Genomic DNA, 21,000 nt, shown 5'->3' with positions numbered 1-21,000 from the left:
CCTCGCTGGCGGACTGCAGCAGCTGTCGGGGCTGATCCGAGGCGCCGGAGAGCAGCGGCTGACCACAGACTGCAGCATCAGTGCGTTAGGAGGGGCATCGGCGGTGCGACACCTTCTCATGACCCGGACCTCCACACCTCTGCGCACATCTGCACCCCGAGCGGCTCCGACTCCTCAGCCGGGACTGTCTGCATGTTTGTCCGTGGTAGCAAATACCCGACATGCAGAGAAGAAAGACCAGAAATGTTCGTGAGGATTTAGACAACTGTTTCACTCTGCCTTGACTTGTGAAATAGTTAGAGTTAGGGATTTTATTTGCTTTTAAGGAAGATAATACTGAAAATATTTCAGTAGCCTGTGTGCACAAAACAGGGGGAAAAGGACATATCACAAATTTCAAAAACAAATGGATGAACAAATAAATAAGTAACTGAATAAATAGTTTCACAGATCATTTTTGTTTATCATCTATCTATCTATCTATCTATCTATCTATCTATCTATCTATCTATCTATCTATCTATCTATCTATCTATCTATCTATCTATCTATCTATCTATCTATCTATGTTCTTTGTGATGGAAGTATCTCACCTAAGCCAGATACATCTTTTATTCTTTTCAACTCATCACACATTTGCACATAACCTTTCTTCATCACTTAAATCAATAGTGAATCAGATTCATATGCTATGAGCATGTTGTGTTTAAAGCAGCACCAGTTCTGAGTTCACCTGCACACAGAGGTGATTGTTCTGGTCTGTTGTGTCTTGGAGAACCTGCCTCAGACTAAAGTCAGGTCTGTGTTCTCTGTGACTCTGTCTGTATGTTTGGGACATGTCATCCTGTAGGATGAATTTCAGACCAATCAGAGGCCTTCCTGATGGTGTTACATAATGGGTAAAAAGCTAGTAAATCAGCATGTGACAACACCTTTGAATGTGGAAATAAATATAACTGTGAAAATGGTCTGTTGACCGCTGATTGAATGTGCGCTGTTAAAATAACATTTCACTGTGTATTAATCAGAGTTTAGCACCATGAACCTAATAACTGTCCAAACAGCATGTCCAAGAAATGACTCGTCCAAGCTTTGGGGGCACAACTTCATCACCTTAATTACACTGATTCACAGTAAATTTAAATATGTGATACAACATAAATGGAGTGAGTCAGTTTAAGCTTGTAAAACTTTCAGCAGAGTTTGTTTTCTGTCTTTGTAGAGAGGAGAAAGCAGACTGATGGGCCAATCATGGAGCTTCACCGCTGGGCAGCAGTGATATTTCATTAGTCACCACTCCAAACCACTAAAACAGATGCTGCATTTTTCAGGGAAGCGGCCTCAGCCAAAGAGTGGGATTTTGGATAAGTCAGATATCACATTCACATCCCTCCTTTCCATTCTCACGCTTTAACTGCTACTCAGAGATGGAGTTTCACTGGCAGCAGCCGAGGGTTGCTCTGTCAGACCTGAAACTAATCTGGTTAGGGGAGGAAATGTGATCCGGAGGAAGTGACGGCTCTCTTCTAATTGTGAAAGATAGTTCACTCAGGAGGCAACAGATTATAAAATGCAGGGAATTGAATTTGTGTTATTTATCAGTTACATGTTGATACAAGAAGAGATGAGACACTGCATCCATCCAATTACTACCAATATACACTTAATCATACACAGAAATCAATGTTTCTTTGCTAATTTGTCACATGCTTCTGCAGTTATTTTCATTATTTTCCCCATTAGTGGCTAGATTTTTTTGCCATATGCACAATAAAATAAAGGAAAACATCAATCACTGTCTCCCAGATCCCTACATGATGTTGTCAGATGTTAATTCTGTCCAAATCCAAATTTACCATACTATCAGAATTAGAAAACTGTTCATATTTAGGAGAAAATGAAAATGTTTGTTATTGACTTGACTCATTTTCCCAAATTAGGCATCTGTTGAGACTATTTTTCAAAATAAAGTGCATGGTTCAAGTTTCCATAAAGTCAGCGAGATCATCCTCAGTGATTAATGATGGATCAACCTTCTGCAGATACAAAGGGAACCAATGGGAAGCTGACAGCTGTGCAACATGAAGGTGCCTGACTGTCCTGTTGAGACACTGGTGTGTTTGACTCCCAGGCAGAGGAGGAGGAGGAGGAGGAGGAGGAGGAGGAGGGAGACAACCCCTCCCTCATAAATCTCCTGGACCGTCAACCTGGTAAGAGCCTGGAATAGCCATCAGGTACAAACCCACTGTCTTCCTGTCTGCCCACTCCTCGTCTTACACAACCAGCGATTAAATCGCAATCGAACTTCTGGGATGGAAAACAGGAATCAGTGTCGCCTGAACATAAACACACACGACATGTATGAGTTTGTACCTTTCAGCTTAAGTCCAGGGTGGTAAACAAAGAGGGATAATTGCCTTGTTTTCGTGCTTTAATCTGTGCACTTGAACTCATTTTGTGCAATTTTCTCTCATTATAATCAGTTATGCAGATGTGGGAGAAATGGCGGTGCTGCAGTGTCCCCTGGGAAATGTGATATCAGCTTAATGATGCGGGGAATGTAAACTGTATTTAATTAGCCCAACCTCCACCACTGACTGTAAACTGACTGCACAACTTCAATGTCTTTTAGAGCTGGAAAAACAGTCAAACCTCCTTCTTCCACCACAACACAAACCCTCCTCTGCAGGTTTATCTCTCCGTCTTCCTCGCCATTGCTTCTCTCTCTCCATCACCTGCATGAAAAGCCTATTGCAGGGTTGGAAGTGTTTATTGGAGCCTCGGGCACTCGCCGCAGTGATGGGCTTCCCTGCTGCCTTTTGCTTGGGCTCCTGCGGTGAAGACTCGGGCATCAGCATGTAATGATTCGTCAGCTCGTGTCTTGTCTGACAAGTTGCAGGATGTTTGGGCAACAACAGAGGTGGAAGAAGTTCCAGAAATGAATCCAGCTTTATCACGACCAGCGCTTCCATCCCTGATGTAAGAGGAAGTATAACCACCACAGAGGAAAAGCAGTGCACCGCCGTCCCACTGTAACATTTTATTCTGGTGAAAGCTCCAAAAACACTGTCAACACAGTCAGCTTCAAAAGCAAAGTACTGATGTGAAGAGGAAACAAGTCAGTTTTGCTGATTATTGACACGTTTTAGAACATTTTGTCATTTTTATAGACATATTTTGGACACTACAGATTTGACAGGAAGTGAAATGACAAACAAAGTTGCACAACTGGACTTGAACCAGTTCTGTCAGCATGGTTTAACCCTTCAGCCACCGGGATGCTTCTACTCTTAGATAAAAAATGAAACAGAAGAATTATAAAAAGGAGAACAACAGGTGGGAAGAAGAGAGAGAAAGACACAAAGTGACAACCCTATGCTGGGAATTTGCTCTTATCGGTGCAAACTTTGGGTAAATACTGGAGAGCTGTTTGATCTTCCGGCCGATCAGAGCTGCTGAATGTGGGTCATTGTGTTGTAACTGTGCTGTGAGCTGCAGAAGGGGGTGGGGGGGCTCTGTGTGTTGTTACTGTAGAGGACAAATGTGACCTCGGAGCAGCTGGGTCGTGACATGAGCTATTCCTGCCTCCACCCCCCCGACATCCAGCCTCTGTCACATACCAACGCCCAGACCACCAGTCAGCAGCAGCAAACAAAGACTCCTGTACTGTCAGTCTGAGCCCACAACACCTCCTCACAATGACATTTTCTGGGTACTACTTATACTGTAGATATAGAAATATTTTTGAAAAAAAAAAAAAAAAAAATTGATCTTTTTGTTTATGTCCTAATCAGACCTCACCATCAACATCTAATAGAGTTCCTTCATGTTACAGCAGCAGTGTAATGTGGCTGCAGTGACATTTCATTAAAATGTACTAGTTTAGCTTTAGGCTAAGTAAACCTGCAGCTTAGGGTGCTGATAGTGTTTTGTAAAGTGTGCTGTAGGACCAAGGACACTAGCACACGAGAAGTACTCTGGACCCCACTCTGAGAACCAACCAATACGTCTGTGTGGATCTGTGAAGAACTATCACTGAAGTTCAGCTGCAGTTTCTTTTTTCTTTTTCTTTTTGAAAGAAGGAACCAGCAGGACTGGAGAGTTGTTGTTCACCTGCAGAGAGACGGATGTTTCTGGTTTGTTTTGCAGATCTTTGCATTCAGTGATTTAAAAATGGTGTTACAGTAAATAAAGAATACATGCTCCCACCCTGGGGGTGTTGGTCCTTGGGGGGCAGCTGGAGGTCAAAGAGTTATGGCTGCAGTACAACTATTTATTTATTTACCAGTTTTATTTTTTCTATCTCTCATCCATCTTTCCCTCTCTCCTTCTCTCTCATTCTGTCTTTAGTTAATACTGTCCACAGTCTTCTCTCCTTGTCCAAATATCCCATGCAAGAAGTCAATCACCTACGTTGCATCCTGTATTGTTTGATTACGTGTCCCAGCTCTGTATTGCACTATATAAATAATAATAATAAAAAATATGATCACAAAAAAATTCTTTTGTCCTCATCAGCATCTTTACAACTCTATTTTCTATATTTCACATTAGAAGTTTAATTTTACAAAATGCAGTCAGCCTCTAACACACATAATTGACCTCAGTCGACTCATATTCATCACATTTCATTTGAAATGTCTCCATGTGCAGGTTTGTCTTGATTTACTGTAAAACGTCTCCTCTATTTGAGTCAGGATGAAAGAGAAGAAAAGGAGGAAGGAAGAGCGTCTGATTGCAGAAACTGAAAGTCCTTTCCTCCCTCTGTGATGATGCTGAAGAGACGGTAAAAACAGATGGAGGTCCTGACTCACAGTCAGAAGCTGGACTGGGATGTGAGTGAGTCCAGAGATGAGAGCGGGAGCTTCCGCCGCTCAGCCTTGGATGATGTTTCAGCTTGTTTCTCTTTCCTCCAGCAGTTCCACAGACATCATTTACAGTCTTTATGGCCTGATTTACGAGCGGTAGCCTACTTTTTCTTTTAGTATTCAAACAACAATGCAATTAGGCTCCATCATGGTGTCAGAGGGACATCTCTGAGGCCTCTGGAGAACAGGGGTCAACAGCAGCCTCTCTGCCATTGTTTCAGCCCAGCCCTCTGATTGCAGTGGCAGTAAATGTCACTGGACACAATAGTGGAGGATTTTCAGACGCAGGGCCGAGGGGCCAGAGGTTGAGAGGAGCTCCTGGTTTTTACAGGGGCGGCGGGGTCAGCTCCTTCACAGGCAACGTTTGGTCTCAGCTCAGGTTTCCTGTTGCCCCCCCCCCTTCCCCTTGTCAGCTGTCTGAGCCGGATCCAAACAAAGACCTCCTCGCCTCGCTGCGTGGCTCCTGTAAATCACAGCCATGACCTCTGATGTTACTGTTGTTCTTCCACCGTGACCTTAAAACTTAAAAGGATTCCTCAAGTCTAATCAGTTATGACTTAGAGATTAGATGGTAGATATAATGTAAATGTAAATGTTCTTCATTTATACAGCCCTTTACAACAACCATTTTTGGTGAACCAAAGTGCTTTACAATAGATAGTAAAAAAAAAAAAGGAATAAGTCAAGACAATTAAAAACAATAAAAGCAATTAAAAAAATAATTAAAAAAACTAAACTAAATAAAAGTGTCACCATGCTACTGGGTATTAAAAGCCATCCTAAATAAATACATTTTTATTCTAGATTTTAAGAGGCACCGTCAGAAATAAGACACCTGAGGGAACAAATAGGAAACGTTCTATGTTTGAGCATCAATCCAGACAAAAAAGTCAAAAAGACAAACATAACATGCTCTCATACATTTGATATGGTGAATATGTTCGCATGTAGTTGTCTATTTATTTACACATCCAATAGATACAGAGCAACATGACTGCACAGCAATAATACTTTATTGATCCCCAAGACCAAATTACATCACGTTACAGTTGCTCTCCATCAGCAATGAAAGAACATAGAATAGTGTATGTAAAGAAAGAGTATGTGATGAAAGTCATATGTTTTTTCTCTCTACTGTTCCTGGGGGAAAATATCTCTTCAGATGCTAAACACGTCAATAATTTTTTCAACAGATAATTCCAAACCCTGTTTGATGCTGAAGAGGTTCAGGCTTCAGAGCTTTTATTTTGAAAACAGCTGGAAAACAACACTGACGAAAGCAGTGAGAGACCATGATGACACACAGTATATTTAAGGACAGGCTCACCAGTTATAAAACCCATAAACATAATCTAGAAACAGTGAGAGCTGCATGTGGATCACTACAAAGCTCAGTGAGGAAAAGCAGCCTCCTTCTTTTTTACTACCGGCTCATTTCTGGACGACTTTCTGGACATTTCTTGGAGGTTCAGTCTGTAAAAACATCTCAGACATGTCAGACATTCAACAGCTCTCTCATGGAGGAAGAAGCATCATCTCTGCCTGGCTGCCTCCGGAGACGCTCCACGTACTGAGCACTGAGGATGTTGGCACCATCACACGGCTCCTTTGAATTCATTTAAAGCCGTCACCTTGTTCCCAAACCTTTCTCCCCCTCAGTCTAACTCCATTGGCCCTGTTTGAATATACATTGAACAAAAAAGTAACGTTATTCTGTCTCAGAACAAATATTTGTGTATTTCTGGTGTTTGTTTCGTGGTCTGATTTGTGTCAGTTTAGGGGTCCAAAAAGTTTGAGAACCACTGGTCTAACAGAATAAACTGTCAGCACCTGCTAAAGAAATGAAAACACCAGTACAAACGTGTTACTGTAAATCAGCTGCTCTCTGTGCTCAGCTGCAGGACTCCTGTATCTGCTGCCATCTAGTGGACACATGACATCACACATTTAGAGAAAGTTGTGATACTACGCCTTCCTCACATCCAGACTAGACTATTGTAATGCACTTTATTCTGGTATCATCCAAAGACTGCAGTTAATCCAACATGCATTTTACTGCTGGTTTTTAAAGCCATTAATGGTCAGGCTCCTGCCTACATCTGTGATATGCTAACTCCTTCTGAACCTGACCAAAGCCTGAGATCTTCCAGCAGGGCCTTTTTAATGGTGCCCTAACCTGGTCACTTATGGGGGCCCGGTCTTTGCTGCCTGGGCCCCTGGCTGTGGTATGCCCTATGGGGATCTCAGGCATGCAAGCTCAGCCTCTTCTTCTCTTCTCAAAACTCACTTTTATCTTCTGGCCTTTTTTTCTTTTCTTTTTTTTCTTTTTACCCCACATGAATAGATAGATAGATATACTTTACTATGTCATTTCAATTTACACAGTCATCTCACACACTTAAGGGACAGGACCTTGGATAAGCAACTAAATGAAGACTAGGAAAAGCATAAGAAGAAGAAGAAGAAGAAGAAGAGAAAAAAGAGGATAAAATAAAGTACATAAATACAATACAAACAAACGTAAAATAATGGGAGAAGGGGGATTTCCATCAATGCAAAAGGTCATGTATGAGTTCCACCCTACTCACTATCAAGGGGTTCTTGTAAAGAGTCATAATAATCAAGAAAAGGGCCTCCATACCTTGAGAAAGGATTGGGAGGACCCTTTAAGTATGTAATTGATTTTTTCTAACTTTAAGAAATACATGACATCTTTGACCCAGTGAGAAAAGGATGGAGGTGTGTGTTGGGTGTGTGGGAAATGTCATATAACTGTGCTCCATTTCATAGTTTTTATAATTTATAAACACTTCTACACTTCAAACCATGAATATTGAACAACAATGTGAACTGGATTAGTAAGTGAGAAACTTTATGTTTTTATGTTGTTGTCCGATTGTTTTGAAGTGATTTTATTTCATTAGTATATTCTTGATTCACAATCTCTGTGGTGCTGGTACTTGCTGGGGAACAGTCGGCCTGTGAACATTTGTGCATGAGAAATGACAAAGAATGAAATATTGAATCTTGTTTCTGTTCAGCTGCATGGTGTTGTTAAATGAAGTGGTGAACAGAGCTGAAGGTGCCCTTATTGTGCTGTTTAGAGGGCACTTTGTTTGCGGCGTTGCTAAGTTGCTGTTTTCAGTTTTTTGAGTGTGCCACTGAGCTCAGCCCACGTCACTTAATTCTTTTTGTTAAGAAGACTGAAGGAGCTCGTTACCAAGCAGCACTGTTTTTACGTGCTGTGTCTGTAATCAAACCTCTCTGCTTCTTTCTCCTACTGTGTACCCTGTGCTGCAAACAGCTCCAACTTCAAACTCTGTGGATTTAAACCTCTAAGTCTCAGGCCAAACACCGAGGTTGAAGGTGAACAGATACACCTCAAGATCAAAAATGGCTCCTTGTGGTTTATTGCAGCCGTTGCCCTCGGTCGGCTTTGAAGCAAAAATCCAATTCTCTGCAAGTCAAGACCTCAGATTCGCAAGAAGCAAATATTTTAAGCTTCCAGAGACCAGAAAGATCCAGGACGACGTGTGGAGCATCAAACCACCGGATTTCTCTCTGAGACTGTACACATCTCTGTCAGGTCTTCAGAAGAAAGACAGAAAGACCAGAGGAAATCCAGCCGACCCACAAACCACTGAAACAAAGAGGAGGAGGACGACTGGAATATTTCTACCTCATGTTTCAGATGAGAGGTTCAAGAGGAAAGAGCTCCCAGAATTCATTGCACCGTACAGGCCTCCTGACGCTCTGGAGACCGAGCTGATGTTCATCAGGGCGGGAAAGTTTCCCTCTGAGCCGTACAACAACCCCAAACCTCATAACTTTAGACCGGTATGTCTTTAATTAAGTATCATGTATATACACTCAAGGAAAGAGGGTCAGACAGTTGTAATGTTTGATTTGACCACAAGATGGTGATAAAGTCATAAAAACTAACCAGAGGGACATTTGATGATGCATCTTTTGCCTTTAATTGCTCATTTCAGCTTGATGAAGATCTTCAAGACATGGTGACCACATATGACAGAGACCCTGGTAACCTGAATTTAAGATTAAAGCACTTGGACACATGTAAGTGGAAACATTGTTTTGACCTTGGTTTAATGAATGTCACAGTTTTTTATACAGGGGAGACCGGGGATGGTTGTAACACTTTTTGTCTCAGCTCTCATAACTTGCGGAGGGTTCATGGTAGGGCTCCCATATTTTGACACAGAGTACCCTCATTTGTCCTCTACAAATAGCAGTGCCTTAAACTTCTCAAACTATATCACAGAATTCACTATTTGATGTCAAATGCAAGGAGTGCCACTGTTACTACCTATCCTACTAGGTTGTAACACAACATGGGGTAAATTGTAACAGTGAGATTAAAAACTAAAAACTGAGACCAAACCAAAAAACAAACAAGCATCTATGTAAGTTTATTGTGCATGTTCCAACACTAAAGCATCTTTCTGCGGTTCAGTATGAACAAAAAGAACTCATGACTGATGGTTTAATGAAGAACAAAGCTGACCAGTGAATGCTGTATGTATGAATGTAAACCTTCAGCAGGAGTTCAGAAGCAGCTCATAGTCCATGTAAAAGATGGTGACACTGAGACATTCAATAAAACAACAAGGATAAAAGGTGTAACAACCATCCCCACCCCTGTTAGCCATTGTTTGACTACTTGTACCAGCGTGGTGGTTTGAAATGAACATTGATGAAATGACTCATATTTCACATAAGAACCTGCTCTTTCATCTTATACAAGTTACATAATTCAAACTTCAACGGTATCAATACTAGTCCAAATTCATGCTATTGGTCCAAAATATTAGTTTCTGACATTAAAAAAAATGTCTTTTGGCTGTAAAACCTACACACTTATTGACACAGCCATGTAAATTAGCATGCAATGTCAGGGAGAAAGTGTGCATGATATTGATAACATAACTCTAATGTTATCCCTTACTGGTGAAAGTGATGCTGTTACAACCATCCCCTTGTTACAACCATCCCTGGTATCCGCTATTATACTGGTAAATACCTATTGCACTATACATACATATTTTTTATTCATTCTATTACATTCTTTAAAAAAAACGTTTATATCTAAATGTATGTCTCTCATTCACACTGTGTGTATTATTCTATTTAAAGGGCACTGCATACAAAAAGAAACACAATTTCAATGCCTATATATCATGTAAATCATTGACAATTAAGTTGACTTTGACTTCTGTCTATCTTTTCCAGTGTGGACCATCAGATCTGACCTCAGTTCAAGGGACACCAGGACAAAGATGGACACGTATAAACCTGCAGAGCCCGAGTGGGATGTGAGGCTCATCCTCCCTCAGCCTCCCTGGCCTCCACAATCAGCCTCCTACACCGTCAGTGGATGTTGTGTTTTAGTTTGTATACACAGAAATTGAACTTGTAACTGATGTAACAGCTTGTCTCATTCAACCAATGGTAAATTCTTATACAGTATCCAAATCATACACAGTAGGCTATGTGCAGAGTGACCTGTAAAGTAAAGGGCATTGTTTATTATGGTTCCTCTGCCCATGTAAATGCTAACAGTAGATATAGTGCTCCCTGGGAAGAAGATAAGTGAATTTTCTCTGTGCTGTTTTGAGGTAGGCCTACTTGTACTTGTATCTATTTTTGTAGTTTTTTTTACCCTACTACATTTATTCGGCCGCGATTTTACACTCAACGCATGTTGATCTTAAAAAACATGGTGTATTATTGTACGTTTAACTCCCCACCAGTATATGAAGCTGTTAAAATCAGCTCCACCTCAACCAGCTCCAACATCAAATGCACCGCTTACATAACTCATCAATAAAAACGACCCAGTTTACTTTGCTAAAATTCCAGATGCAGGACTTTTACTCGTGATGCAGTACTCGTATAGGCTTCTTTTACTTGGATAAATGATTCAAACCCTGTTAATGCTTTAAAATCTAGACATGGACTGACTGAAAGTTGGTCAAAGTGTTACATGAGATTATATACTAAGAAATCAAGGATTCATATCATAGTAAGATAAATCAGCACTATAACCATCAGACAACTGGTTTCTCTGACTCTACCTCATGGAAGCAGTGATATTTATCATTTACAACAGCTTGGACAGTTTGGATTTACAGGCACATTAACACTGACAGTGTGTGTGTGTTTTACAGAGACACCGGCGAAGGAGAGGAGTGTACAGTGCCTTCCTGGACCGGGTGGAGGAGAAACTCTCAAGTTCCTGGAAAAATAGATCTTGACTTTTCCTCTTGAATTTTTATTTTGAAATCTGGTAGTGATGATAGTCTCTAGTAGTCAAGTTTTGTATGTATTTGCATTATTCGTGTAATCTGGTAGATTACATCAATATGACAAGAATTGACTAAACTAACAGGTTCCTCCAACAGAATCCAGTATGTTTCCATTAATTTGTCCTTGGGTCTTTATGATAAATGACAGAGATTCAGTCAAACCACAAATGATAATGTCAATATCAGATAATTTAGGTAGCCTATTGCAAATATGTGATGTTAGACCTAGCCTTCGTCATTAGCCGGGTCCGTCACTGTTTTGTGTCCCTGGAAACACTTGTTTGTGTTGTGAGTTTTGCAGTGCAACATTGTCCAATTAAGTTTTCTACATTTGGAGCATCTGTGTCTTTGCATGTGTTTTTCTTTTTCTTTGCGTTGCAGTGCATTGAGCCTATGTGATGGTGCCACAGGCTCACTCAACATAGATAGAATACTTTATATTACAGCACATAACTAAGTATTTTCCATTTTTGCATTCACTTCAATACAAAAACAAAACAAGACCTTCCAACAGCATACCATCTGTCATAGTTGTGTTATTGTTGCGTTAAACTGAAAAGTTCTTAACACAAGTGGTGGAGATGGTATGAAACATCCATAGCCTGGTGTCATGGAGGTCGAAACACGCCGGCAGCTGCTCGTCTGGCACCCCAAGAATTATAAACACGTGAAGCCTGCACATGTTTGAAGCATATCTGTGATGGCTGCACATGTGTGTTTAATGAGTCATGTGTGAGTCTGTGCATAGCTCACAGACTAAATATAAAATGAAAGGAATATCACCCGCTGCATTAAAGCACACAACCCAGAGGCAGCCATGTGTTCTGCTTATTTTAATCCCCTGTTATTCTCCACACCACACTGCAGGATCTCGTCAAACTACCATCTCATTAAAAAGGTGAATTTCAGCACGAATAACGAAGACCGTGTTTGTGTCGTGTCATTGTTCCAACGCCAACTGGGACAAACTTGTACAGTGTAAACAAAAGAGGAGCATAAATATGGGTTAATTGCACTTTCATGGAAAGCTGTAACATAGAGAAGCTCTACGTAGTAATAGAACTAATATGTAAATAAAGCAAATGAGACAAAAGAACACCCTATAGAATTAGTGTGAGAATCTCAATGACCCCATAGACCCTTTGTCCAATTACTGTAAGCAGCTTAGAATGATCTGAGGTTTCATTGTAAAACAAATAGATGAGTCGACAAACCAACATCTTTCATGTGGGACAGCACAGAACGTGTTGATCATGTTCTTTTAGCACCCAAACCTAAACAGATCTTTAGCGTAGCATTGTCGCATCATGAAGATAGGCTATAACTTTTTAAAGTAACTGCCGCAGCGGCACGATTAATCTTATTAACTGTTTCTCTACCACTTAAATGACTTGAGAAGAGTTAAATGGGTTTTAAAGGTCGAAAACTGCCGTTAATTCAGAGAAACAGTTGACATCATTGTCCAATATGGCTCTAAAATCTACCAAATGTCATCACAATGAATGGAAATGAATTTTTATTGTTATTCTTTGTTTGCATTTCATATCGACTTTTGTTTGTTTGTGTAAAACATCATTAAAGGGATAGTTCACCCTAGAATGATATTTCGCTCATTATCTACTCACCCTCATGTGGACTAAGGGCTGGAAGAAGTTTCAGAGTCCTCCGTCCCTTCTCTGAGTTACAGGGGGTCTTGGTGTAGCAGTGCATGTCCATATAACGGTTGTAAAGGGACACCAGAGCTCTTCGTAAAAAAACACACACAAAAAAACATCCAAATACCTCCATGCTGCTCGTATGTAATGTCCGTCTTGTGCTGAAGCCCCAAATTGCGTAATTGTCCCGAAAAAAATTAAATAAGTCTATATTTTAAGCTTGTTTGTAGCGGAAGCTTCTCAAAGCTCCTCTTCCTGGTCCGTCCAAATCTCGCGTGATTCGCAGTAACCGCACTGACGCCGGCGCAAATCACGCGAGATTTGGACGGACCAGGAAGAGGAGCTTTGAGAAGCTTCCGCTACAAACAAGCTTAAAATATAGACTTATTTAATTTTTTTCGGGACAATTACGCAATTTGGGGCTTCAGCACAAGACGGACATTACATACGAGCAGCATGGAGGTATTTGGATGTTTTTTTGTGTGTGTTTTTTTACGAAGAGCTCTGGTGTCCCTTTACAACCGTTATATGGACATGCACTGCTACGCTGAGACCCCCTGTAACTCAGAGAAGGGACGGAGGACTCTGAAACTTCTTCCAGCCCTTAGTCCACATGAGGGTGAGTAGATAATGAGCGAAATATCATTCTAGGGTGAACTATCCCTTTAAGGTAGAAGCTGCATGATTTTGATTTTATTAAGATCCCCATTAGCTGCTCCACCTGGTAGCAGCTACTCTTCCTGAGGTCCATTAAAAAGCCACATAATCATGTGGTAGGTGACTGAGTCATCTAACTAAACATTAAAGGTCCAGTGTGTAATATGGAGGTAAAACTGTGATTCAGATTCTAGTAGCAGCGCTCCCTCACTCGCTCGCGCTCACCCCTCTTGTCGGCAAAGTAACGGCAAAAAAACGGGTCTACCTGCAGTGATGTAGCCTTAATACATGGGCTGGCTGCTCTACCAACGGAGCTAAACACCACCACAGATCTAAACCATTTTACGATATGTCTGCTGTTTCCTACTCCTTCTTTCCTTCTGCCTTCTTCGTTGGTTTATTTATGCATGCAAAACTTGTGAAACGTGCTCTCTGGCTGGCTGCATTTTCCGTTCGGACTGCTGTAGCCTAGTACAAACATACTGGCGCAAGATGGCAACTAAAGCAAGACCCTTGCAACATACAAATTTTTTATTTTATAGCGATTATACATATTAATCGGTAGTAGCCTATTCAGATTTTGCCAATAAACCTCGCCAATTATTACACACTGGACCTTTAAATCGTGGATTATCATAATGATAATTCAAGTTTTCATTGTTTTCAAATAACTAGGCTAGTTCTTGGTAATAATTGATTAATTATTGCTATTTAACAAGAAATGGATGATAAATGGTTTTCCCTCTGAGCAAATTTAAATGTGTCTGTTTAAAAACAACCCAATCAAAAAACCTAATGTGACCTAAAACAGTTCAGACAGCAGCAGGTTATGTAAGGCAGCCCGTGGCTAAAAGCCAGTGACTGTTTGTTATCCTTCATGCATGATGGGCTGCAGTGTGTGTGTGTGTGTGTGTGTGTGTGTGTGTGTGTGTGTGTTGCCTTTCCTTTCCTGCCTTCGGACCAATCATTTTAAACAAAAACACGCGGCTGAACGGGGCGGCGCTGTTTCTGCAGAAACACACACAGACTGTGGACGAATACACACCCTCTTTATCTCCCTGAACACACACATAGACACGCAAACGGACAGAGGGATGTGTGTGGACTCCGAGCTGAATCAATGGTGAGTTCAATCTGAATTTACAGACATTTATGTTTCTTTGTGGTTTAATAAAGCTGCAACACCCTGAGTGAGAATTTAACCTTTAAATTGGCTTTAAAAACGCGATTCGGGCTCTTGGACTACATTACAAATATACAATAATAAGCAGATTAATAGGCTACAATAGGCCTAATAGTTGCTATTTTATCAATATATTTAAAATTGGATCGACCCCAACCCACGACGACTTTAAAAATATGCTTTACATCAATGTTTGAGTAAAAACAACCACTTTAACTTTTAATAGGCTACTTAATTTCACTAATTAGATTTCCTTATGTCGAAACAATCCCATGATTATCTAGGTTGATGAACAGAAAATAAATGGGAGAAGTAAATAATCATTTGTCATTTTCTAAGCAAAACATGCTGAAGAATTGTATTATTTCTACACATTTTCCTTTATTTCATGAAGCATTTGACTGATTCAACAGGAAGTCATTGTCAAATCCATTGACAAATATCAACACAAATAAGAAATAAAAGACAGTTTGTAGGCTACTGAAGCTCTCAGCTGGGAGGAAAATTCACTTTCCTGCTGGAAATCGATCAAATGAAAAGTAGAATGGCGTGACAGCGGCGGAGCAACAGGTGATCCTGGTTCCCGGGCAAGACGCGTGACCGACAGGCGTCTCAGCCAATCAGCTGAGAAGGACGGGAGCGCGCCCACCAATGGCAGGCGTGCTGTAGTGTCCGCGTGGGCGTCGACCAGTAGCGGGGCTCGTGCTCAGCGAGCAGCGGCAGCGGCAGCGGTGATAGACCCACACGGTGACGGGACACCGACGACCAACAGGAAGCTCCGCCGGCTTCAGCCTCCAGCGAGCGGGCTTTTTATGCTGTAGACGTCGCGATAACAAGTGGGACTGACTATCCACCGCGGGGCGGGTTCGCTGCTGTTGTAGACGCGGGGAGAGGATCGTGACTGGTGCAGACGGGGGCTCGGGCTGTAGTGTTGTGTCCACAGATGGCTCTCACTGGTAGGTAACCAGTTTTATCTGGACTGGGAATAAAACGCAGTGGTCCACCTGTCGTGTGCAGCCTCGTATCCAAATTCCAAACTGAACCCACAGGCACAGCAGATCAAACAGTCAGAAATGAAGCAGGGCCTTATGGGAATTTAATGTGACTTCATACAAGGTTAATTTATTTTATTTTGTACCATTTATTTTAGACTTATTCATTAAAATAGCACTATTGGGTTCCTGATAATTCCTGTGTAATATCTCTCATGTTGCTTGTTGAAAAGTATTAACATAATATGAATTATTTGATATATTATAGGCTATAACTAATGTTTTTCCTACTCTTACATGTTAGTAGTGAAATGAAAGCTGGGTGTCTCATAGTGTTTGCTTATGTCCACGTCACATTCTCACCAATCAGCATTCATATACATTCCACTGTGATATGTGTGTGTTTTTTTGTATGGTGATGTGATGGTTTATGACTTTAGTCTGCTCAGCTGACCAAACTGGAGACTCCACATCTGACGTATTATGGTGTTATAAAGTTGTTATGGTGAACGTGTCAGTAAACACGGGCCTGTTTACACACCCAGCAGTCACACAGAAGCATTAGCATTCACGTGGAGCGCTGTCTTCAGGCCTGTAGACGAATGGCAAATCTAATATTCACTTCATTTTCTCCTGTCTCTTTAGTTTTGGTAGGATTCTCCGCCGTCATGTCCTCGGTGTCGTCACTAACTTTGTCCTTCAGTTCTTATATCAAAGTGCTTCTGCTTTCACTGCAGCATCAGATCACAGCTGTTGAGGATGATGATGTAACTATTAAAAGAGGACATAAGACAGTCTTCCTCTTGCAAATGCAAAGTTGATTTCATAAGAAATGAAATGTGCCTTTGATCAGTTCAGTAGACTTTAGGATGTTGCAGCTGCAGCCTGACATGGTCTGGTTTGGTATGACCAGAGGCTCATAGAGGCTAATACCAACTACACATCACTTGACTTTATAACTCCTCACACATGTTGTACTATATGTAACTTAATAAGAACAGCATTTAAAGGGATAGTTCAACATTTTGGCAATCCCTATAGTTTTAGGAGTCGGTTCATTACCTTTAATTGTCGGTGCAAGCTATTTTTTGAACGGCGGAGCAGAGCTGCTAGCTGCTCAGAGCTACGCTACGGAGGCTCATGGAATTTCTTGGTTTCCCTCATCAAACTCATCAAATACACAATCCAACAACTCCAAAACGCTCTGGTGGACAAGTTGTGACCTGCACGTTCACCACACTATGAGATAATAATGGAACGTTACGAGACGGAGTTGTTTTCAAGGTAAATGCAAAAACTGCTTGCTGAAAAACTGGCCTTGACAGGAACATGCATCAGTGGTTTTGCATGAATTTACCTCGAAAACAAACTCCAAGAAACCAAGAATTCCCATTAGCCTATAGCTCTGAGCAGCTCGCGGCTCTGCTCTGCCATTCTAAAAATAGCTTGCACCAACAATTAAAGGTAAGGAACCTACTCCTAAAACTATAGGGATTATAGCAATGGGTCAATTTGCCAAAATGTTGAACTATCCTTTAAAGAACAACAAACCATGGGAAACTTGTGTCTCAACCATAATAACATGTGTAATGTTCTTCCAGGTGACTGCTGAAGCCACTTTGGAATATTCGAACCTCTCACGTCTCAAATCCTTCCTCATGAGGAAAGATGGGGAATGGATTGTCGGAACAACCTAGCTTCCTCTCAAACGTCCCGTTCTTCCAGTCGTTCCACATCGCCATCCTCGGGCTGGACTCCGCGGGCAAGACCACCGTTCTGTACCGGCTGCAGTTCAACGAGTTCGTCAACACGGTGCCCACCAAAGGTTTCAACGCCGAGAAGGTCAAGGTGTCTCTGGGCAGCCACCGCACCGTGACCTTCCACTTCTGGGACGTGGGCGGTCAGGAGAAGCTGCGCCCCCTGTGGAAGTCATACACGCGATGCACGGACGGCATCATTTTCGTGGTGGACTCCGTGGACGCCGAGCGCATGGAGGAGGCCAAGACGGAGCTCCATAAGATCGCCAAGACCTCCGAGAACCAGGGGGTGCCCCTGCTGGTGGTGGCCAACAAACAGGACCTGAGACACTCCCTGGGTCTGCCCGAGGTGGAGAAACTGCTGGCGCTGAAAGAACTGGGCCCGGCTACTCCCTGGCATCTGCAGCCAGCCTGCGCCATCATAGGAGACGGGCTGAGGGACGGCCTGGAGAGACTCCACGACATGATCCTGAAGAGGAGGAAGGCGCTCCGGCAGCAGAGGAAAAAGAGATGAACTCGTCGACGACACGGACTTGTCCGCTGTTTTTTAAAAATATGTGAAGGAAACATGTAAAGGATTGTTCTCCTGCTTCCACCGCAGGTCCAGATTCAACACACTGAGTTTTATCAGTCCAGAAACTTGAGCTTTTAGGATTCCCGCCCCCGGGGTCTTGTGATGACGCTGTTGATCAGGAAGTGACACGGAGGAATACAGTATGAAGATGAGAAAGTTTCAGACATGTGTGGATATGCTATAAAGAGTTTACACGGAGTAAAGTGCACAGAGGGTTTGGGGTCTGGAAAGGTGATAGGAGTTGTTTTAAGGGTGCTGTATGTTTCACGGAAGGCTCCCGGCTGTTCCAGACAAGATTACCAAAAATAATTTAACGCAAGGCTTTGACTCGTTGAAGGGTTATTTGGTAAAAATTCGACATTTTTACACCAGAGAGGGCGACAACACGGACATTAGTTATTTTATTGTTTTATATGTTGTTATCATAACTTGTTTTTTTTTTTACACTGGACTTTCCTTGTGAAAGAAAAGTATTACCATGCATTATCGCATTATTATGGATTTGCTTGCTGTCTTATATCTCTTGGTTTTTAAAAGCACTTTAGAGTATCACTTCCTATGAAGTTTACAGTTTTTAACTAGAGCATATTGTGTTGGATTTTCAAAAATACAACAGATTCTGCTGTACAGTAGGGCGGCCTCCCCCCTTGCTGGCCCAGTTGTCATTAGACAGGCATATGTATGATGTTTTGCTAAATAAAACATTTAGAACAACAATGGATAATGGTTTGGTAGCTGTTATTATGTCTTATCATGTTATTCAAGAACTTTTCATTGAAAAAGCAAAGACGTGCGGGAACGTAAAGCCTCAATTAGAAAAAGAGCAGCTCGTCAGGACGGAATCTGCAGAATGAGATGATTATTTTAACGAGCAACATATGAGAACACCTCTTTTTAATGAGGCACTAAACCACCGGTTACCCCAGAGGAGCCGAGCTGCCGACGTCGCAGGACTTGGTTGTTCTGTAACACGTGACCATGATTGGAGGGAGTTTCTGAAAAACAAACGACACGCTCGGTCGACCAACCCTCTAATTATCACTTCGAGAAATCTCCCCGTGTCTCATTTTAGGCAACTTGCACAATGATTTGTGTTGACACAGGAGCAGCACACCCAACACTTCATGGTTCATTTAAATGATTGTGCACGCCGAGGAAACTTTGCTTCGGAGTCGCAGCAGGTAAAAGTCGCTCCTTGCACGACACGTCAGCTAAACAATCCAAAGCGGCCCCCGGCTGCTTGCTCTGTCCTGCTGCAGTGTGAAGGGTTAAAGAGCTGCACTGATGCGTCGCAGCTCAGACAGGCTCCCATCAGGACTAGAAAATGTTGTTTGGGCAGTCTGGAGGCCAGACCCAGCACAACAGGCTGGGGCAGGAGGCTGGGAGTCCATGGGGCCTTATTCTGAGTATTTTTGGACTGAGCTGTCCGGGGTGTGTATGTGTATGTGTGTGTGTATTCACACCATTTGCTCTCCCCATTCCTTTGAAACAATTAATGACTGTAAGCCCAGCCGGTCAGTGCAGCTGCTGCCTTTCTAAAATAAGTGTATGTGTATGTGTATGTGTATGTGTATGTGTGTGTGTGTGTGTGTGTGTGTGTGTGCTCCTGGGCTGAATCACCAAAACATCCTCATCTATACAAATACATCAGCCCCGGCCCAGGGTGCTGATTACAACAGAACCTCATGGGATGTTTTACATTTCAATATAGAAAAAAGATGTGGCTTTAGCAGTAGATTTCACACATGAGGGAAGAAATGAAACACTTTTTTTTTTTTTTGGTAAATATAAGTTTATATTGGAGCAGAGGGGAAAGGGGAATTTTAGCAAGGAGTCCAGGCTGGATTTCAACCACAGTGAGTGTTGTGGTCACATGGTTACTAAGCTCCCAGAATGCCCTGTTTTTTTGTCAGTTGATGTTGATGAATCATGTTTTTGTGCTGGGAAGCCCAGGTGCCTCTTCCCAACATGTTTTGCCAAGGAAGGAAACTTAAAGAGGGCAAAGGCATACTCACACTTTTCCTGATTCTACTTCCTTTTCTCTGCAAGCCACTCAGATGTCAACGTGTGTGTCTACATGTGTGTGTGTGTGTGTGTGTGTGTGTGTGTGTGTGTGTGTGTGTGTGTGTGTGTGTCTGTGTGTGAGTGCCTAAGTCAAGTCATGTGTCTCTGTTGTTGCATGCACCTCAGGTCATTTCCTTTCATCTGTTTAAGTCCTCACCGGGGGGGATTACTCCTCGTTATTGGCTCTGTAAGTCATAAAGCTCATTCCCTCTCTTGTGCTCTAACTACTGCTGACTCGGTTTAATACGCCTAAAACATATGGAGAGGCTCGAAAGACCATAATCACTTTTCATTGTTAATATCTTTCTTTCCGGTGGGTGTGTGTGTCCTGTCCTTTATTTCTCCTCGTCCTTCTAAAGCCCTCAGTGAAAGGTGGATCAGCTCTTGTCCAGAGGCCTTTCCATTAACCCATTAACCTCAGACGACGCGTTTGGCACAGAAAAAACTGCTCTTCGCCGACATGGAATAAAAAGCACACTGCGGCGCATGTGTTGTTTGGAGTAGCTCATCCATACAAGAATCCAAGCCCATTATTGCTTTTATACTGAGCTGGAGCCATCCTCAGCTGCTCTTGCTGAGAGAGTTATTTTTTCAGGTTGGGCGGCATACAGCTGCAGACTGTACAAAATGTTCTCCCGTGTGTGTGTGTGTGTGTGTGTGTGTGTGTGTGTGCATGTGCGTGTGGTGAGGCTGTGTGTAAATCAGGGCGATTTCTCTACAACTTATGATAAAGCTGCAACAGTGGGAGGAGGAGGAGGAGCTGCTGCCGTAAATTCCCATGTCAGAAGTTTTCTTTTAATGATATACTGAGTGTTTCTCAACATAAACACACCCATGAAACACCCTCAGTGTGCTGCAGGAACACATCTTATCAAAAGAGTCTCATGGGTAATCAAATATTCTACAGTATTATTTCTGAACGGC

The 21,000-nt window shown here is 42.1% G+C and overlaps 2 protein-coding genes across 3 annotated transcripts; both read left to right on the top strand.

Moving 5' to 3' along the window:
• Window positions 1-8,161: 8,161 nt before the first annotated feature.
• c16h7orf78 (chromosome 16 C7orf78 homolog) lies at window positions 8,162-11,143 on the top strand. The gene is made up of 4 exons (XM_085803291.1): window positions 8,162-8,705; window positions 8,861-8,945; window positions 10,119-10,255; window positions 11,057-11,143. Exons 1-4 carry the CDS (start codon window positions 8,262-8,264, stop codon window positions 11,141-11,143), a joined length of 753 nt encoding a protein of 250 aa, XP_085659417.1. The 5' UTR covers window positions 8,162-8,261.
• Window positions 11,144-14,586: 3,443 nt separating this feature from the next.
• Window positions 14,587-18,729, top strand: arl4aa (ADP-ribosylation factor-like 4aa). 2 transcript variants are annotated; one of them, XM_085803517.1, is made up of 2 exons: window positions 14,587-14,629; window positions 17,283-18,729. In XM_085803517.1, the coding sequence occupies exon 2, from the start codon at window positions 17,350-17,352 to the stop codon at window positions 17,950-17,952; it is 603 nt and encodes a 200-aa protein (XP_085659643.1). In that variant the 5' UTR covers window positions 14,587-14,629; window positions 17,283-17,349; the 3' UTR covers window positions 17,953-18,729. The 2 variants fall into 2 exon arrangements, with proteins under 2 accessions (XP_085659643.1, XP_085659642.1); XM_085803516.1 differs by lacking the exon at window positions 14,587-14,629 and adding an exon at window positions 15,440-15,645.
• Window positions 18,730-21,000: the final 2,271 nt, after the last annotated feature.

Source organism: Trachurus japonicus, chromosome 16, assembly GCF_045865225.1.
Source record: "Trachurus japonicus isolate A0001 chromosome 16, Traja_1.0".
In the NCBI taxonomy this organism is placed as follows: domain Eukaryota; kingdom Metazoa; phylum Chordata; class Actinopteri; order Carangiformes; family Carangidae; genus Trachurus; species Trachurus japonicus.
Note: the sequence above shows the minus strand (reverse complement) of the source record. Positions and strands in the feature narration are given on the sequence as shown.

Excerpts from the sequence above, each read along its gene's own strand:
- c16h7orf78 (XM_085803291.1), top strand. The coding sequence starts at position 8,262 with ATGGCTCCTTGTGGTTTATTGCAGCCGTTGCCCTCGGTCGGCTTTGAA. Across the intron at positions 8,706-8,860 it reads AACCTCATAACTTTAGACCG|CTTGATGAAGATCTTCAAGA; the intron begins GTATGTCTTTAA and ends TGCTCATTTCAG. Across the intron at positions 10,256-11,056 it reads CACAATCAGCCTCCTACACC|AGACACCGGCGAAGGAGAGG; the intron begins GTCAGTGGATGT and ends TGTGTTTTACAG.
- arl4aa (XM_085803517.1), top strand. The coding sequence starts at position 17,350 with ATGGGGAATGGATTGTCGGAACAACCTAGCTTCCTCTCAAACGTCCCG.